The sequence below is a fragment of the Oncorhynchus gorbuscha genome, linkage group LG11 (genome assembly GCF_021184085.1).
Source record: "Oncorhynchus gorbuscha isolate QuinsamMale2020 ecotype Even-year linkage group LG11, OgorEven_v1.0, whole genome shotgun sequence".
Lineage (NCBI taxonomy): Eukaryota > Metazoa > Chordata > Actinopteri > Salmoniformes > Salmonidae > Oncorhynchus > Oncorhynchus gorbuscha.
The window spans coordinates 79,287,110-79,307,601 of NC_060183.1; the positions used below are offsets into that span (position 1 = coordinate 79,287,110).

General features: G+C 43.7%; 1 protein-coding gene across 1 annotated transcript in view; it reads left to right on the top strand.

Annotated features, from left to right (window-relative positions):
- The first annotated feature begins 909 nt into the window (after positions 1–909).
- The window catches only part of LOC124047733 (fibrillin-2), a 222,716-nt gene continuing 203,133 nt past the window's right edge, over positions 910–20,492 (top strand). The window contains exons 1-5 of the mRNA XM_046368037.1: positions 910–1,461; positions 1,985–2,067; positions 6,499–6,603; positions 7,112–7,207; positions 11,791–11,886. Of these exons, the coding sequence (XP_046223993.1) occupies positions 1,277–1,461; positions 1,985–2,067; positions 6,499–6,603; positions 7,112–7,207; positions 11,791–11,886 (565 nt within the window). The 5' untranslated portion in view covers positions 910–1,276. The remainder of the gene's footprint in view (positions 1,462–1,984; positions 2,068–6,498; positions 6,604–7,111; positions 7,208–11,790; positions 11,887–20,492) is intronic.

Sequence of the window (20,492 nt, forward strand, 5' to 3'; positions counted from 1 at the left end):
TCATATTCAAAGTTACATAACCACGTAGGCCGGCTGGGGACGAGATTATATTCAAAGTATTTATTTCTCAAGTAATATACTTTTCTATATGTAACTGTGCACCGCCGCCACTAGGGGGCTCTAAAATACCCTATTTTCGACCTGTGTAGTATTTGAAAACAGATTACCGAACGTCACTTCCGTAAACTGACACTGAGTCGCCATACTGACAACCATATCACTCATTTGTGTTAAATATAGCCAGAGAGGATGTAAAATAAAACATTAAACATGTCCAAACAAATAGCGGAGTCATTAATTAACATGTCTTCCGGATTGCCACACAGGAAATACCGAGATATAGCGGTACTTTAATTTCAGATGCCGGGGGAACCAAACAACCTGCATGACAGATGTGGAAATTACAGATGACACTGCAGAAGAGCTGCTCATTAAAAAGACTGTGTAGCGCAAGACTATCTATTTGTCCAATAACATTATGTTTAAATGCATACAACTGAGAATACTGTATGTTTACGTTGTAAATAAGTAACTTCATTTAAACCAATTAAATTTACAACTCATTATTTATAAACTGTGGGCTAAATTGTAATGTCAAAGCATTATTATTCATGTTGTAAATAAAACAAATGTTCAAGCTACTTGGATAGTAACGTTAATTAGAGATTGTCCTTAGTAGCCAGATTGTCTTCAGTAGCCAACGAATAACAGGCCATTACAACCCAGAAACAAATCAGTGAAAATGTTTTCTCTTGTCTTTTTTTTTTTTTTACATATTGTTTTCATATTAAAACACTCATTTCTACATATCAATAACTTTATTTGTAATGGCGTCTTTTCTCCACATGCTCTGTCAACTTGTGTATGTTGAATGCAACAGCTTGTAGCTGTCAACGGGAGAAAAACATGTCGGTACGGCACGTGAAGTGTATTCTCAACAGACCGCTGAAATCAGTCTTCAAGAGGGTCTGTCTCTTGGCTGTGGAGACAGCGGTGTATCTCAATACACCTCAGTTGAAATCTGTGTCTGCTGCCCAGTCACACCTCCTCTGTGTCGTTCCCGCGGTGACATTACAGGACCGTCTTTGAAACTCAAGAGGCAACACGACATTTTTCGTTCTAAACTTTATTTTTTCCTGTTACGTTTTATTTTAACTTCATGTATTTGTAGGTATAGGTGATAGTGGAAAATGCGCTCCGTGTAGCCATTCTTGAGATTTATTCCATCGGATTAAATAACAACACATTGGAAAATTAGACAAAAAGTTTGTTTAGGATGTGGACCAAGAGGATTTTTTCGTGCTTGGTTGGACTGGTGGCGTTGACGGGTTTTCTCGTAGTAAAAGTAACAGGACAAGACCCTCCAACTCTCGGGAGGAAAACGCTTCTCAAGGTGGATGGAGATCAGACGGCTGCCTCAAATCGAGTGAGGAGAAGAGGAAAACAGGAGTCCCTACGAGGGTAAGAATAACAGAATGTGAAGTTGAAAGAAAATATGATTCCTCTACACCGAACCTGCTCACCTCAAAGTAAAGTTAGTTGACAATACAAAATTAGCAGCATAGATTGATATGTCATGAACTGAAGGTAGAAATCCTACCCACCAGAAAAAAACATACACATTTCAAATGTCATGACATTGTCAAAATGCCACTGTTACACAAACATAACATGAGCAGAATTGAATGTTAAGTATTCGTCTTTTCATCTGAGATAAATATGCAATATGAGTGGGGAATAATTTAAGAAATCAATTAATAAAATGTATGTATCTCTTGACATCGACATCTATTTTCATTCTAAATAGAGAAGATGACTTTTGTCGCTCTGTGTCCACCATCACCCCATGCATTTCAAATTAAAAAGCGTGAAAAAAGCGTGTGAAATAGATTCCTAAACTAACCATTATTCATTTCCGCAGTTCTTAAATCAAGTATGATTATTTACAGAAAAATTGTTGTTGTTTCTAACTCCTTCCCTATAGGCCCAATGTGTGTGGATCACGTTTCCACTCCTACTGTTGTCCAGGCTGGAAAACCTTGCCCGGGGGCAACCAGTGTATCGTGCGTAAGTAGCGCAGCAGATGTTGACGATAATAAAGTATCTCTGTGTTGAGTTGGTCTCTATGAAATATATATATATATATATTTTTTTTTCATAGGGCTCACTTGACCATTGACCAATAGGATGTGCTAATTTACATGTCTCATATAACTGTGATGTAGTGCTTCTGGGTTATTGCATGTGTCTTACACAATCATTTACAAATACATAGCAACAGCAAAAGAGCTAATGCATTGAACGATTTCAGAATATTGATTCTACGTTTAGGAAAAGCTCTCTATGGAAACAAGACTTCTCCCATGCAATATATGTCCCCGATGTTAGGCCTACATGTTTCTTTAAATACCAATCCTTGCATTATTGGTGTGTCATTATGCCCTAAAGCCATGCTTTGCACCTGTAAAGACACCAAATAATTGTTGGATAATAAATAATTTTCACTGTACTAATAAGTAACATGGGATGAGAGCCGAAACATCTCTAACAACCAGTAAACTCCTCATCTAACCACACGGCTCGGGGGGAAAGAATAACAGAATGTGAAGTTGAAAGAAAATATGAAACCTTTACACCGAACCTGCTCACCTCAAAGTAACGTTTGTTGACAATACAAATAAATGCATTATTTAATTAGCAGCATAGATTGTTTGTGCACCTTATTAGCATATCCCTTCCATGAGACTCCCTCCAGCTCCTCTTGGGGACCCGGCTTGGCCATCCTTCCCTGGGACTTCCTCCAGCTCCTCTTGGGGACCCGGCTTGGCCCCCCTTCCCTGAGACTTCCTCAAGCTCCTCCTGGGGGCTCAGCTTGGCCCGGTAACTTGGTCGGTCACAACAGCAAGAGCAAGGTGTTAGATATGCCCAGAACTCTCCTGTGGTTTCCAGGGGGTCATACCCAGAGTTCTCCTGTGGTGTCCAGGGGGTCATGCCCAGAGTTCTCCTGTAGTGTCCAGGGGGTCATGCCCAGAGTTCTCCTGTAGTGTCCAGGGGGGTCATACCCAGAGTTCTCCTGTAGTGTCCAGGGGGTCATGCCCAGAGTTCTCCTGTAGTGTCCACGGGGTCATACCCAGAGTTCTCCTGTGGTGTCCAGGGGTCATACAGGGGGTCATACCCAGAGTTCTCCTGTGGTGTCCAGGGGTCATGTTGGAGTCAGTAGAGTGGACCTGACTCCCTGAAGGGCTGTTGACTCTGGAAAGGGGCCAGAGGGAAGTATCAGAGTTCAGGCTCTCCCGTTATTGACATATCAATGTTAGATGTCAGCTTCAATTATGCTGCATGCCAGTTGCATGTCTCCTCTGACAAATACACTGAGTATACCAACATTAGGAACACCTTCCTAATATTGAGTTGTACCCCCCCCCCTTTGCCATCAGCCTCAATTTGTTGGGGTATGGACTCTACAAGGTGTCAAAAGCGTTCCACAGTAATGCTGGCCCATGTTGACTCCAGTGCATCCTACAGTTGTGTCAAGTTGGCTGGATGTCCTTTGGGTGGTGGACCATTCTAAACTCAGCAAAAAAATAGTCTTTCAAAGATAATTCGTAAAAATCCAATTAACTTCACAGATCTTCATTGTAAAGGGTTTAAACACTGTTTCCCATGCTTGTTCAATGAACCTTAAACAATTAATCAACATGCACCTGTGGAACGGTTGTTAAGACACTAACAGCTTACAGACGGTAAGCAATTAAGGTCACAGTTGAAAACTTAGGACACTAAAGAGGCCTTTCTACTGACTCTTTAAAATACCAAAAGAAAGATGCCCAGGGTCCCTGCTCATCTGTGTGAATGTGCCTTAGGCATGCTGCAAGGAGGCATGAGAACTGCAGATGTGGCCAGGGCAATAAATTGCATTGTCCGTACTGTGAGACGCCTAAGACAGCTCTACAGGGAGACAGGATGGACAGCTGATCGTCCTCGCAGTGGCAGACCACGTGTAACAACACCTGCACAGGATTGGTACATCCGAACATCACACCTGCGGGACAGGTACAGGATGGCAACAACAACTGCCCAAGTTACACTAGGAAAGCACAATCCCTCCATCAGTGCTCAGACTGTCCGCAATAGGCTGAGAGAGGGCTGGACTGAGGGCTTGTAGGCCTGTTGTAAGGCAGGTCCTCACCAGACATCACCGACAACAACCTCGCCTATGGGCACAAACCCACCGTCGCTGGACCAGACAGGACTGGCAAAAAGTGCTCTTCACTGACGAGTCGCGGTTTAGTCTCACCAGGGGTAATGGTCGGATTCGCGTTTATCGTCGAAGGAATGAGAGTTACACCGAGGCCTGTACTCTGGAGCGAGATCGATTTGGAGGTGGAGGGTCCGTCATGGTCTGGGGCGGTGTGTCACAGCATCATCGGACTGAGCTTGTTGTCATTGCAGGCAATCTCAACGCTGTGCGTTACAGGGAAGACATCCTCCTCCCTCATGTGGAACCCTTCCTGCAGGCTCATCCTGATATGACCCTCCAGCATGACAATGCCACCAGCCATACTGCTCGTTCTGTGCGTGATTTCCTGCAAGACAGGAGTGTCAGTGTTCTGTCATGGCCAGCGAAGAGCCCGAATCTCAATCCCATTGAGCACGTCTGGGACCTGTTGGATCGGAGGGTGAGGGCTAGGACCATTCCCCCCAGAAATGTCCGGGAACTTGCAGGTGCCTTGGTGGAAGAGTGGGGTAACATCTCACAGCAAGAACTGGCAAATATGGTGCAGTCCATGAGGAGATGCACTGCAGTACTTAATGCAGCTGGTGGCCACATCAGATACTGACTGTTACTTTTGACCCCCCCGCCCCCCCTTTGTTCAGGGACACATTATTCCATTTCTGTTAGTCACATGTCTGTGGAACTTGTTCAGTTTATGGCTCAGCTGTTGAATATTGTTATGTTCATACAAATCTTTACACATGTCAAGTTTGCTGAAAATAAACGTAGTTGACAGTGAGAGGACGTTTCTTTTTTTGCTGAGTTTAGATACACTTGGGAAACTGTTGAGCTTGAAAAACCCAGCAGTGTTGCAGTTCTTGACACAAACTATTGCACCTGGCACCTACTACCATACCCCGTTCAAAGGCACTTAAATCTTTTGTCTTGCCCATTCACCCTCTGAATGGCACATATACACAATCCATGTCTCAATTGTAAAGAAAATGGAACAACCCTTATTTAACCAGGTCTCCTCCCCTTCATCTACACGGATTGAAGTGGATTTAATAAGTGACATCAATAAGGGATCATAGCTTTCACTTGGATTCACCTGGTCAGTCTGTCATGGAAAGAGCAGGTGTTCTTAATGTTTTGTACACTCAGTGTATATTCTACTAGAATTTCTTGGGCACACATAGATAGCATAGGTGTTATTATTCAACACTATCGGGGTAAAACAGGATTCTCAAAATCAGACACACAAGTTACTTTCTTGTGACCCTCAGAGGATTCTTTACAATTACTATTGTATATTACAGTTTGAGTTACCACCTAAACCTAAACTGGCACAGCAATGTTACAATAGACCACCTAAACCTAACCTGGCACAGCAATGTTACTATAGACCACCTAAACCTAAACTGGCACAGCAATGTTACTATAGACTACCTAAACCTAACCTGGCACAGCAATGTTACTATAGACTACCTAAACCTAACCTGGCACAGCAATGTTACTATAGACTACCTAAACCTAAACTGGCACAGCAATGTTACAATAGACCACCTAAACCTAAACTGGCACAGCAATGTTACAATAGACCACCTAAACCTAACCTGGCACAGCAATGTTACTATAGACCACCTAAACCTAAACTGGCACAACAATGTTACTAGAGACCACCTAAACCTAACCTGGCACAGCAATGTTACTATAGACCACCTAAACCTAAACTGGCACAACAATGTTACTATAGACTACCTAAACCTAACCTGGCACAACAATGTTACTATAGACCACCTAAACCTAAACTGGCACAACAATGTTACTATAGACCTAAACCTAAACCTACCTAAACCTGGCACAACAATGTTACTATAGACCACCTAAACCTAAACTGGCACAACAATGTTACTAGAGACCACCTAAACCTAACCTGGCACAGCAATGTTACTATAGACCACCTAAACCTAAACTAGCACAATTCCAATAATGGGTATAATAACTGTAATGCTAGGAAATATGTTAACGAGCCCCTGACACGGTAACTAATACATTGGGTTTTGTATGGGTTGTAACTTCCACATTCCTGTTTTCTCATTGTACTCCACTGCTTGCAAGGTCTACGTGATATTTTTTTTTTTTTAACTTGGTTTGCACTGTATTTAACGAAGGCTAGGACAAGCTCTTAGTCTGGCCCATGTACTGTAGTAGTTCTCAAATAGGGTCTGACGGACAATGTTCATTTACTCTACACTCTTTGTGTGTCCTCATCCCCACAGCCATTTGCCGGAACAGCTGTGGAGATGGAGATGGATTTTGCTCACGGCCCAACATGTGCACATGTCCCAGTGGCCAAATTGCACCAACCTGTGGCACAAAGTCCAGTAAGTGTTCCCTCGTGTTACATGTCGCCTTCTTCATTGGGGGGGCAGCGTAGCCTAGTGGTTAGAGCGTTGGACTAGTAACCGGAAGGTTGCGAGTTCAAACCCCCGAGCTGACAAGGTACACCCTGAACAGGCAGTTAACCCACTGTTCCTAGGCCGTCATTGAAAATAAGAATATGTTCTTAACTGACTTGCCTGGTTAAATAAAGGTAAAATTAAATTAAAATAAAAAAATTCATGCTTCCTCTCCAATATAAAACCACAAATTGCTTTACGAGAGTGTTTTGTATATGTTTAGTTTATTTCACCTATAATATACTGTCCGACAATGGGTTTTACTAGTATTTTGGACATTTGAATTCCACCCAAACAAAAAGAGAGCAAATAAACCCCTATTTTAACCATCCTGTTTATCTCGTACAACCCTCCTCTGCTCGCTCACTTCACACGAAAGTTGTGAATGGGATGTTGACCAATATGCCGTGGTCCTGTCCTGTTGCTCCTCTAGCCCAGCAGTGTAACATCAGGTGTATGAACGGTGGCCTCTGTGCCGAGGACCACTGTCAGTGTCAGCAGGGCTTCTCAGGCTCCTACTGTGGACAACGTGAGTATACACTATGATGTAAATGCAGCCCGTTTACACAGTGTAGTAGATACAGTAAGCACCAATTGTGCTAAATCAGCATTGCAAGTGTTCATTGGCGTTTAGGCTACTTGCTTTAATTCACTCATGTATAATATATATATATATATATATATATATATATTCCTCTGTATTTTACCCCCTTTTTCTCCTCAATTTCGATCTTGTCTCATCGCTTCAAGTCCCAAATGGGCTTGGGACAGGCGAAGGTCGAGTCATGTGTCCTCCAAAACATGACCCGCCACACCGCGCCTCTGAATCCAGCTGCACCAATTAGTGAGAGAGAGGAAACACCGTTCAACTGATGACTGAAGTCAGCCTGCAGGCACCCGGCCCGCCACAAGGAGTCGCTAGAGCGCGATGGGCCAAGTAAAGCCCCACCGGCCAAACCCTCCCCTAACCCAGACGTCGCTGGGCTAATTGCGCGCCGCCCTATGGGACTCCCGATCACGGCCGATTGTGATACAGCCCAGGATCAAACCCGGGTCTGTAGGGACCTCTCAAGCACTGCGATGCCTTAGATCGCTGCGCAACTCGGGAGGCTCACCTACATTTTTTTACCATTAACTTATAGGCCCCATATAGACTCCATGGGAGATCTAAGGGCTTCCTCCAAGTTCATCACTGTATAGACTGTAGAACATGTGACAAACTGCAGCAGAAACAGTTGGTATAGATAAATTAGGAGATTTATTTTTACATATATACTATTACTATCAAACAATGGTATGGTTATGGAGGATAATACATTTCTTAAGGACTTCACATTAACATGTCCCTCCAGATCCTCAAAACCTCCTAAAAACCACGGTATATGGTTAGTACACGTGAGTTTAATCCTAGACAAGCCATGGGCCAATGCCTTCATATATAGTTCAGATCCAGGATATATGGTTCAGATCCAGGATATATAGTTCAGATTCAGGATATATAGTTCAGATTCAGGATATATAGTTCAGATTATATATGGTTCAGATCCAGGCTCCTGGATATATAGTTCAGATTCCAGGATATAGTTCAGATTCAGATATATAGTTCAGATCCAGGATATATAGTTATATAGTTCAGATCCAGGATATATAGTTCAGATTCAGGATATATGGTTCAGATCCAGGATATATAGTTCAGATCCAGGATATATAGTTCAGATCCAGGATATATAGTTCAGATTCAGGATATATAGTTCAGATTCAGGATATATGGTTCAGATCCAGGATATATAGTTCAGATCCAGGATATATAGTTCAGAACCAAAATATATAGTTCAGATTCAGGATATATCAGATCCAGGATATATAGTTCAGATTCAGGATATATAGTTCAGAACCAGTGTGGATTGACATTGAAAGGGCCTGAAAGGTTCTTGTCCTGCCATGAAGCAGGGCCCCCGTAACCGGGGCGTAACTAGGGCATTAAGCCGCCATTAGGGCTCCAGTCCCTCGCAGGGTGAACAGAGGGTTAGTGGGCCAACATGGCTTACATTTGACGTCGAAGCAGCTGTCGTCACCTGGAAGGCTTATAATCCAGCCAATTCTGGGCTTGCTCAAGTGGATGTGTAAATCACAGAATAGGTAGCAGCATGATGGAGTGGTAGGAGGAGAGGAGGGAAAGAGGGGTAGTGGTAGATAGAAAGAGAGAGGTAAGGGATACAGGAATGGAGGGATAGAGGTAGGTAGAAGGAGAGAGGTAAGGGATAGAGGTATATAGAGGGATAGAGGTAGATAGAGGGATAGAGGTAGAGAGAGGTAGATATAGGCAGATAGAGGGATAGAGGGATAGAGGTAGATAGAGGGGTAGAGGGATAGAGGTAGATATAGAGGTGGTTAGAGGTAGAACGAGGGATAGAGGTAGAACGAGGGATAGAGGTAGATATAGAGGTAAATAGAGGGATAGAGGTAGATAGAGGGATAGAGGTAGATAGAGGTAGATAGAGGGATAGAGGTAGATAGAGGGATAGAGGTAGATAGAGGGATAGAGGTAGATAGAGGGATAGAGGTAGATAGAGGGATAGGGGTAGATAGAGGGATAGAGGTAGATAGAGGTAGATAGGGATAGAGGATAGAGGTAGATAGAGGTATAGAGGTAGATAGAGGTATAGAGGTAGATATAGGTATAGAGGTAGATAGAGGGATAGAGGTAGATAGAGAGATAGAGGTAGATAGAGGGATAGAGGTAGATAGAGGGGGATAGAGGTAGATAGAGGGATAGAGGTAAATATAGGTAGATAAAGGGATAGAGGTAGATAGGGGGATAGATATGGATAGAGTGATAGCGTTAGAGAGGTAGATAGGGGGATAGAGGTAGATAGAGGTAGATATAGAGGTAGAGAGATGGATAGAGGTAGACAGAGGGATAGAGGTAGACAGATGGATAGAGGTAGATAGGTAGATAGAGGGATAGAGGTAGATAGATGGATAGAGGTAGATAGAGGGATAGAGGTAGAGAGAGGGATAGAGGTAGATAGAGGGATAGTCGGATAGAGGTAGATAGAGGGATAGAGGTAAAGAGAGGTAAGGTATAGAGGTAGAAAGAGGTAAGGGATAGAGGTAGATAGAGGTAAATAGAGGTAAGGGATAGAGGTAGATAAAGGGATAGAGGTAGATAAAGGGATAGAGGTAGATAGAGGTAGATAGAGGGATATAGGTAGATAGGGGGATATAGGTAGATAGGGGGATAGAGGTAGATAGAGGGGGATAGAGGGATATAGGTAGATAGATGTAGATAGAGGTAGAGAGAGGTAGAGAGAGGTAGATAGGGGGATAGAGGTAGATAGAGGGATAAAGGTAAATATAGGTAGATAGAGGGATAGAGGTAGATTAAGGGATAAAGGGATAGAGGTAGATAGGGGGATAGATATGGATAGAGTGATACCGTTAGAGAGGTAGATAGGGGGATAGAGGTAGATAGAGGGATAGAGATAGATAGAGGTAGATATAGAGGTAGAGAGATGGATAGAGGTAAATAGAGGGATAGAGATAGATAGAGGGATAGAGGTAGACAGAGGGATAGAGGTAGATAGAGGTAGAGAGAGGGATAGAGGTAGATAGATGGATAGAGGTAGATAGAGGGATAGAGGTAGATAGAGGGATAGTCGGATAGAGGTAGATAGAGGGATAGAGGTAAAGAGAGGTAAGGTATAGAGGAATAGAGGTAGAAAGAGGTAAGGGATAGAGGTAGATAGAGGTAAATAGAGGTAAGGGATAGAGGTAAATAGAGGTAAGGGATAGAGGTAGATAGAGGGATTGAGGTAGATAGAGGTAGGTAAAGGGATAGAGGTAAAGAGAGGTAAGGTATAGAGGTAGATAGAGGGATAGTCGGATAGAGGTAGATAGAGGGATAGACGTAGATAGAGGGATAGAGGTAGATAGAGGGATAGAGGTATAGAGGTAGATAGAGGTACGGTATAGAGGGATAGAGGTAGATAGAAAGATAGAGGTAATTAGAGGTAAGGGATAGAGGAATAGAGGTAGATAGTAGTAGATAGGACTTGGCAGAGGTTGACCTAGCTTAGCTAGAGGTAGAGAGAGGTAGAGAGAGGGATAGAGGTAGATAGTAGTAGATAGGACTTGGCAGAGGTTTGCATGTTGACCTAGCCTAGCTAGAGGTAGAGAGAGGGATAGAGGTAGATAGTAGTAGATAGGACTTGGCAGAGGTTGACCTAGCCTAGCTAGAGGTAGAGAGAGGGATAGAGGTAGATAGTAGTAGATAGGACTTGGCAGAGGGTTGCATGTTGACCTAGCCTAGCTAGAGGTAGAGAGAGGGATAGAGGTAGATAGAGGTAGCTAGAGGTAGATAGGTAGGTATAGGTTTTGACCTAGCCTAGCTCTGCTGGGAAACTTCTAGAAAGTGTTGAGAGGGTGGGGGGAGAAAACTCTCAGAATGTTTGGGCTAATGTTTGACTTTCGTCTTCAAAGCGGAGGCCCCCTTGGCACCGCACACAGCGAGTTTGGGTAGATGGGTGGTGGGGGGGGGGTTGTTGCCTGGTTTCTGTTAAAACAACTCACACAGTCGTGGCGTAAACGAAGGAAGCAGAGGAAATATGTCGCAAGCAGTTTGACAGCTTGAAGTCCTCTCTCTACACCTTGGCTGGCTCAAGTCTTTCTTGCTTAAGTCTTCTGGCTAACTGAGATTTGGATATTTTTTGGGGGGAAAAATTCCATTGAATCTAATGAGGATTCTAGCCTCTACACTGATTAACCTCCACTGGCAATAGACAATTAGGAAGACACACCTCCCCCAAAACCCCATTTCTCAAAGTGCCAACATAAATAACCTGGCATCTGTTACAAAGGAAAAATAGAGAGACCAGGGGAATTTGACCCACTTCTGTAATCATGGCTTCACAAAGACCATGGAAAAATAAGGCCTTCAGATGTGCAGTTGGGCATGTGTGTGTGTGTGTGCGTGTGTGTGTCTGTTTCAGCCCGTCTGCGATATTAAGAGCTAGATGTGCAGTTGTGTGTGTGTGTGCGTGTGCGTGTTCGTGTGCATACATATGTGTGTGTGACTAACTGAAACTGTGTGTGTGTGTGTCTCTGTTTCAGCCGTCTGTGATAGTAAGTGCCAAAACGGCGGGCGCTGCATTGGACCCAACCGGTGCGCCTGTGTCTACGGGTTCACTGGGCCCCAGTGTGAGAGAGGTAAGAGCCCAAGCCTATGGAAACTCTTGGTCACCCACTTATTTTATTTTTTTCATGTTTTTTTTTTTTGGGGTGGAGGAGAGAGGTGTCGCCTGGGTTCTAGGGCTGTCCCCATTGGAGAACCCTTTTCGGTTCCAGGTAAAAATCCGTTTTGGTTTCATGTAAAACCCTGTGTGGAAAGGGTTCTACCTGGAACCAAAAAGGGGTTATTTAAAGGGTTCTCAAATGAGGACAGCTTTTACGTAGATTCTAGATAGTACTTTTTTTAAGTGTCCTCCCTGTCTCCATCTATCTCTACCTTTATCTCTCTATCTATATCAATCAATCTCTATCTCTACCTTTATCTCTCTATCTCTATCTCTCTCTATCGGTCTATCTATATCAATCAATCTCTATCTCTCTCTATCGGTCTATCTATATCAATCAATCTCTATCTCTCTCTATCGGTCTATCGGTCTATCTATATCAATCAATCTCTATCTCTCTCTATCGGTCTATCTATATCAATCAATCTCTATCTCTATCGGTCTATCTATATCAATCAATCTCTATCTCTCTCTATCGGTCTATCTATATCAATCAATCTCTATCTCTCTCTATCGGTCTATCTATATCAATCAATCTCTATCTCTCTCTATCGGTCTATCGGTCTATCTATATCAATCAATCTCTATCTCTCTCTATGTCTATCTATGTCTATCGGTCTATCTATCAATCAATCTCTATCTCTATCGGTCTATCTATATCAATCAATCTCTATCTCTCTCTATCAGTCTATCTATATCAATCAATCTCTATCTCTCTCTATCAGTCTATCTATATCAATCAATCTCTATCTCTCTCTATCAGTCTATCAGTCTATCAGTCTATCTATATCAATCAATCTCTATCTCTCTCTATCAGTCTATCTATATCAATCAATCTCTATCTCTATCTATATCAATCAATCTCTATCTATATCAATCAATCTCTATCTCTCTCTATCTATATCAATCAATCTCTCTCTCTCTATCTATGTCTATCTATCTGTCTATCTATGTCTATCTATATCTCTCTATCTATGTCTATCTATATCTGTCTATCTATGTCTATCTATATCTCTCTATCTATGTCTATCTGTCTCTATCTATGTCTATCTGTCTATCTATATCTCTCTATCTATGTCTCTCTCTCTATGTCTCTCTCTCTCTCTCTCTCTCTCTCTCTCTCTCTCTCTCTCTCTCTCTCTCTCTCTCTCTCTCTCTCTCTCTCTCTCTCTCTCTCTCTCTCTCTCTCTCTCTCTCTCTCTCTCTCTCTCTCTCTCTCTCTCTCTCTCTCTCTCTCTCTCTCTCTCTCTCTCTCTCTCTTCTCTCTCCCTCTCCCCCTCTCCCTCTCCCTCCCTCGCTCTCTCTCTTTTTTTCTCTCTCATTATTTCATGTTTTTTCATGAATGCAAGCACGCCATTAGTCCGTTATCTTCAACCTCCACATAAGAGAAGTGGCAACAGGACACAGACACTAAGAAGCGAGGTCACTTCCCCACGATAGATATTTAGTGTCTTCTAGTGACCACGTTACACAAGCAGAAACCTGTACTGCAGCACAGGGTTAAAAAAAACTCACTTTTTGAGTCTGCACCTGTTTGCACATGGGAATGACCTTTTCCCTCCCGGTCATGAATGTTTATATGAATAAGGTGAGATGTTACCAGACATGTCATTACCCACATTGACCCACCCTTTACCTCTTCTGGACTTCTGGCTCTTCTTTTTCCCACCTTTGTTCTGGTCTAACTGTTTTGGCAGTTTTAACCTCTCAGACCTTACTGGTGCTGTGGTGCCGTGCTGTAGGGTGAAGTTGCCCCCCCCCACACACACACACACTAATCTAGGGTTAGTTTTGCATTTCCCCCACTAATCAAATCACATTTATTACATAGCCCTTCTTACATCAGCTGATATCTCAAAGTGCTGTACAGTAACCCAGCCTAAAACCCCAAACAGCAAGCAATGCAGGTGTAGAAGCACGTTGGCTAGGAAAAACTCCCTAGAAAGGCCAGAACCTAGGAAGGAAACCTAGAGAGGAACCAGGCTATGTGGGGTGGGGGAGGGGAACCTGATCCTAGATCTGTACCTAGGCTGGATGTCATGGAGAAAGGTGTAGCCACGGCAGAGGATGATTCACAGGGTCTGTCATTGACTCAGCAGTGGGCCTCACATCCCAGGGTTATTTATACCACCTCTCTGGTAGTGTGTCTCTGGGAAACACATTAGGGCTGTGTGTGTTGTGTGTGGTGTGTGGTGTGTGGTGTGTGTGCGTGCGTGCGTGTGTGCGTGCGTGTGTGTGCGTGCGTGTGTGTGTGTCATGGAGCGCTAGTTTGTAGTAGAGTGTGTCTAGTAAATAGAGTCAAATAGTGTTAAAAGCCACACGTGGCACAAGATCCTAACTAACTAAAACAAACTAACCCACTAAACACAGGGACAGATTGACTGGCTGATTTAGGGTCCCAGGTTGGTCTCAACTAGACACTTTGAACAGGCAGACAGGTGTTGAATGGCTGAACCTGGACCTCTGTCTGTCTACAGTCCCTTTCATCACGAGGAGTCAAGGAATGGGGTTTAAGTCTGTCTGTCTACAGTCCCTTTCATCACGAGGAGTCAAGGAATGGGGTTTAAGTCTGTCTGTCTTCAGTCCCTTTCATCACGAGGAGTCAAGGAATGGGGTTTAAGTCTGTGTCTGTCCTCAGTCCCTTTCATCACGAGGAGTCAAGGAATGGGGTTTAAGTCTGTGTCTGTCCTCAGTCCCTTTCATCACGAGGAGTCAAGGAATGGGGTTTAAGTCTGTGTCTGTCTTCAGTCCCTTTCATCACGAGGAGTCAAGGAATGGGGTTTAAGTCTGTGTCTGTCTCAGTCCCTTTCATCACGAGGAGTCAAGGAATGGGGTTTAAGTCTGTCTGTCTCAGTCCCTTTCATCATGAGGAGTCAAGGAATGGGGTTTAAGTCTGTGTCTGTCTTCAGTCCCTTTCATCACGAGGAGTCAAGGAATGGGGTTTAAGTCTGTGTCTGTCCTCAGTCCCTTTCATCACGAGGAGTCAAGGAATGGGGTTTAAGTCTGTGTCTGTCCTCAGTCCCTTTCATCACGAGGAGTCAAGGAATGGGGTTTAAGTCTGTGTCTGTCTTCAGTCCCTTTCATCACGAGGAGTCAAGGAATGGGGTTTAAGTCTGTCTGTCCACAGTCCCTTTCATCACGAGGAGTCAAGGAATGGGGTTTAAGTCTGTGTCTGTCCTCAGTCCCTTTCATCACGAGGAGTCAAGGAATGGGGTTTAAGTCTGTGTCTGTCTTCAGTCCCTTTCATCACGAGGAGTCAAGGAATGGGGTTTAAGTCTGTGTCTGTCCACAGTCCCTTTCATCACGAGGAGTCAAGGAATGGGGTTTAAGTCTGTGTCTGTCTACAGTCAACACTCCAACACTCCTGTTGATGATGGGGTTTAAGTCCTGTATGGACTCCTGTTGATGATGGGGTTAGTCCTGTATGGACTCCTGTTGATGATGGGGGTCTGTGTCCCAGTATGGACTCCTGTTGATGATGGGGCTAGTCCTGTATGGACTCCTGTTGATGATAGGGTTAGTCCCGTATGGACTCCTGTTGATGATGGGGCTAGTCCTGTATGGACTCCTGTTGATGATGGGGTTAGTTCTGTATGGACTGCTGTTGATGATGGGGTTAGTCCTGTATGGACTCCTGTTGATGGTAGGGTTAGTCCTGTATGGGCTCCTGTTGATGATGGGGTTAGTCCTGTATGGATTCCTGTTGATGATAGGGTTAGTCCTGTATGGACTCCTGTTGATGAATCCCACTAGGGGTTAGTCCTGTATGGACTCCTGTTGATGAATCCCACTAGGGGTTAGTCCCGTATGGACTCCTGTTGATGAATCCCACTAGGGGTTAGTCCCGTATGGACTCCTGTTGATGAATCCCACTAGGGGTTAGTCCCGTATGGACTCCTGTTGATGATAGGGTTAGTCCTGTATGGGCTCCTGTTGATGATAGGGTTAGTCCTGTATGGACTGCTGTTGATGAATCCCAATAGGGGTTAGTCCCGTATGGACTCCTGTTGATGAATCCCACTAGGGGTTAGTCCCGTATGGACTCCTGTTGATGATGGGGTTAGTCCAATATGGACTCCTGTTGATGATGGGGTTAGTCCTGTATGGACTCCTGTTGATGATGGGGTTAGTTCTGTATGGACTCCTTTTGATGATGGGGTTAGTTCTGTATGGACTCCTGTTGATGATAGGGTTAGTCCTGTATGGACTCCTGTTGATGATGGGGTTAGTTCTGTATGGACTCCTGTTGATGATGGGGTAGTTCTGTATGGACTCCTGTTGATGATGGGGTTAGTTCTGTATGGACTGCTGTTGATGATATTGTTAGCCCCGTATGGACTCCTGTTGATGATGGGCTTAGTTCTGTATGGACTCCTGTTGATGATATTGTTAGCCCCGTATGGACTCCTGTTGATGATGGGCTTAGTTCTGTATGGACTCCTGTTGATGATGGGGTTAGTTCTGTATGGACTCCTGTTGATGATGGGCTTAGTTCTGTATGGACTCCTTTTGATGATGGGGTTAGTTCTGTATGGACTCCTGTTGATGATGGGGTTAGTTCTGTATGGACTCCTGTTGATGATAGGGTTAGTCCTGTATGGACTCCTGTTGATGAATCCCACTAGGGGTTAGTCCCGTATGGACTCCTGTTGATGATGGGGTTAGGTCTGTATGGACTCCTGTTGATGATAGGGTTAGTTCTGTATGGACTCCTGTTGATGATGGGGTTAGTCCTGTATGGAGTCCTGTTGATGATAGGGTTAGTCCTGTATGGACTCCTGTTGATGAATCACACTAGGGGTTAGTCCTGTATGGACTCCTGTTGATCATAGGATTAGTCCTATATGGGCTCCTGTTGATGATAGGGTTAGTCCTGTATGGACTCCTGTTGATGATGGGGCTAGTTCTGTATGGACTCCTGTTGATGATATTGTTAGCCCCGTATGGACTCCTGTTGATGATGGGGCTAGTCCTGTATGGACTGCTGTTGATGAATCCCAATAGGGGGTTCCGTATGGACTCCTGTTGATGATGGGGTTAGTTCTGTATGGACTCCTTTTGATGATGGAGTTAGTTCTGTATGGACTCCTGTTGATGATGGGGTTAGTTCTGTATGGACTCCTGTTGATGATAGGGTTAGTCCTGTATGGACTCCTGTTGATGATAGGGTTAAGGTTAGTTCTGTATGGACTCCTGTTGATGATAGGGTTAAGGTTAGTCCTGTATGGACTCCTGTTGATGATAGGGTTACGGTTAGTCCTGTATGGACTCCTGTTGATTAATCCCACATGGGGCAGCTAGTTTAGTGTTTAGAGCGTTGGGCCTGTAGCTGAAAGGTTGCTGGATTGAATCCCTGACCTGACAAGGTAAAAATCTGTCGTTTTGCACCTGAACAAGGCAGTTACCCCACTGTACCCCGGTAGACTGTCATTGTAATTAAGAATTTGTTCTTAACTGATTTGCCTAGTTTTAAAAAAATGGGGTTAAAATTATTCCTGTATGGACTAGTGTTGATGAATCGCACATACACTGTAGTTCAGCACATTCATGCTGATACTCATTACCAACATTTCAACAAAACAAATCAAAGAATATTTCACTAATTTCATCTCATTCTAAGATTTGTATTTAGTTAATAAGAACAAGTTCTTATTTACAATGATGGCCTAACCCGGACGACGCTGGGCCAATTGTGCGCCGCCCTATGGGACTCCCAATCACAGCCGGACGTGATACAGTCTGGAGTCGAACCAGGGATTGTAGCGACGCCTCTTGCGCTGAGATGCAAGGCCTTAGACCGCTGCGCCACTCGGGAGCAGTGATGTATTTGCATTAGAAAGCCAGTAGCTGTTTGTTTACAGCATATTTCAAGCATTTATTGGTATTTACCTCATTTCGTAGAGACTGTTGGTGCTACCGTGCAGTATACCCGTTGATTTTGAAGAATATATCTTATTAATTCCCCATTGAGCTTAGTTCAACAGTCGAACCCCATCAGAACCTACAATATAAGCTTTGTTTTACTCCGCGTTGTTTGTAAACTATGTAATTGTAAACAAACGCCGCAAAGCCTCAAAACATGGATAAAACTATCCTTTTCGTCTCAAGGATGTATCCACAGCTCTGTCTATGAATTTGAGAGTGGTTACATTTCTCCAGCCTCATCCCTCAGCTGTTTTCAAAGAAGTTATGGGGTATCCACTATATATATATATATATATATATATATATATATATATATATATATATATATATATATATATATATATATATAAACTCAGTCTTTCAAATATAATTCATAAAAATCATTACATCTTCATTGTAAAGGGTTTTATAAAACAGTTTGCCTGTGCTCTGGAGAACTGGGATAGATTTGGAGGTGGAGGGTCCGTCATGGTTTGCCTTAGGGCGATGTGTCACAGCATCATCGGACTGGCAGAGCTTGTTGTCATTGCAGTCAATCTCAGAAGGGCTTGTAGGCCGTGTAAGGCACAAACAACAATTACAGGGAAGACATCCTCCTCCTCCTCATGTGGTACCCTTCCTGCAGGATCATCCTGACATGACCCTCCAGCATGACAATACCACCAGCCATACTGCTCATTCTGTGCGTGATTTCCAGCAAAACAGGAATGTCAGTATTTTGCCATGGCCAGCGAAGAGCCCGTATCTAAATCCTATTGAGCATGTCTGGGACATGTTGGATCGGAGGGTGAGGGCTAGGACCATTCCCCCCTGAAATGTCCGGGGACTTGCAGGTGCCTTGGTGGAAGAGTGGGGTAACATCTCACAGCAAGAACGGGCAAAACTGGTGCAGTACATGAGGAGATGCACTGCAGTACTTAATGCAGCTGGTGGCCACACCAGATACTGACTGTTACTTTTGATTTTGACCCCCCCTTTGTTCAGGGACACATTATTCATTTTCTGTTAGTCACATGTCTGTGGAACTTGTTCAGTTTATGTCTCAGTTGTTGAATCTTGTTATGTTCATACAAATATTTACACATACAGTTTCCTGAAAATAAACACAGTTGACAGTGAGAGGACATTTCTTTTTTTGCTGAGTTTTATATTTTACCACCTTTTTTCACCAATTGGTAGTTACAGTCTTGTCCCATAGCTGCAACTCCCGTATGGACTCAGGAGAGAGCTATGCTTCCTTCCAAGTCGAACTGTGCGCTTAACCCAGCGAGCATGCGCCTGGCCTGCCACTAGAGCGCGATGGGACAAGATCATCCCGGCCAGCCGAACCCTCCCCCAATCCAGACAATGCTGAGCCAATTGTGCACCGCCTCATGGGTCTCCCAGTCAGCTGTGACACAGCCCGGGATTGAACCCAGGTCTGTAGTGACGTCTCAAGCACTGCGATGCACCACTCGGGAATCCATTTAGTTGTTGTCTGAATGCCAGATTGCTCCTTTAATCCTTCTGATTTGAATTTGTCCTCAAACTCAAAAACAAGAGGCCAAAATTAGCTGTTTATCTTAGACCAAGCTTGTTTGATGAGATCACTCCATGTTGTCTGAATTAGAAAAAGATGTCCACCCCGGCTCCACCCCTCATCTCAACCCCGGCTCCACCCCTAGTCACAACGTTCCTGGGTGTCACTGGAGAAAAAAAAACTGTTGTTTGCGTCTGTGTTTATAGTCTCATTGGTGTTTGTGTGTGTGTGGTCATTGTCAATGTAAATTTACACACTGGGCTTAAAGAGATTAGATTTAACATTTCTACTGAGGAAATGACCTAGAGTCGAGGTGCAGCCAAAATGCACAGCTCTCAACCCTGCCGTAAAAGCAAATCCTTTATAAATAGCTTAACTTGACCCTCAATTACCTTAAACGAGCCTCCTCGTTTTACTTGCTATATACACCATGAACGAGACTAGTTAGTTCTTTGCTAGCAACTTAACATCAAAACCTGCTGTAGATAAGCAAAACAGTCGAGCAAAATAGCTCATCAATATTGGCGTCTTCAAAATTAGCCTATCAAAATTGGCCTATCAAAATTGGCCTATCAAAATTAGCATATCAAATTTAGCCTATCAAAAGTCAACACATGATTATTCACTTTGACCTATTTCTCTTTTAACTATCTCTCAATATCCACATTTGGTTCAAAAGGTTTGGTTCAAAAGGTTTGTTGGGACATGCAGCACTGCTACTACATCACTGTAGTACTGCCACGGTAGCGTTTCATTATATAAAGATACTATATTTAGTACTGTAACGTGTGTCATACTGACTGACTGTCCATATAGGCCCGTATTCTCACCAAATCTGGACGATTAACTGGAATTTCCGCTCACATTGACGTCAATGACCAATTTGTCCTGCCTTATCCAACTCTGAATTGGCTGGGCCCTTGGTCAGCTAAATGAAACGGCCTGTGATCTCATCCACTCTAATGGGATAGATGTTTGGTGTCTAACATCCTGCGTGGACCAACAGCTCTTTTCACTCTCACTCACTCACTCACTCACTCACTCACTCACTCACTCACTCACTCACTCACTCACTC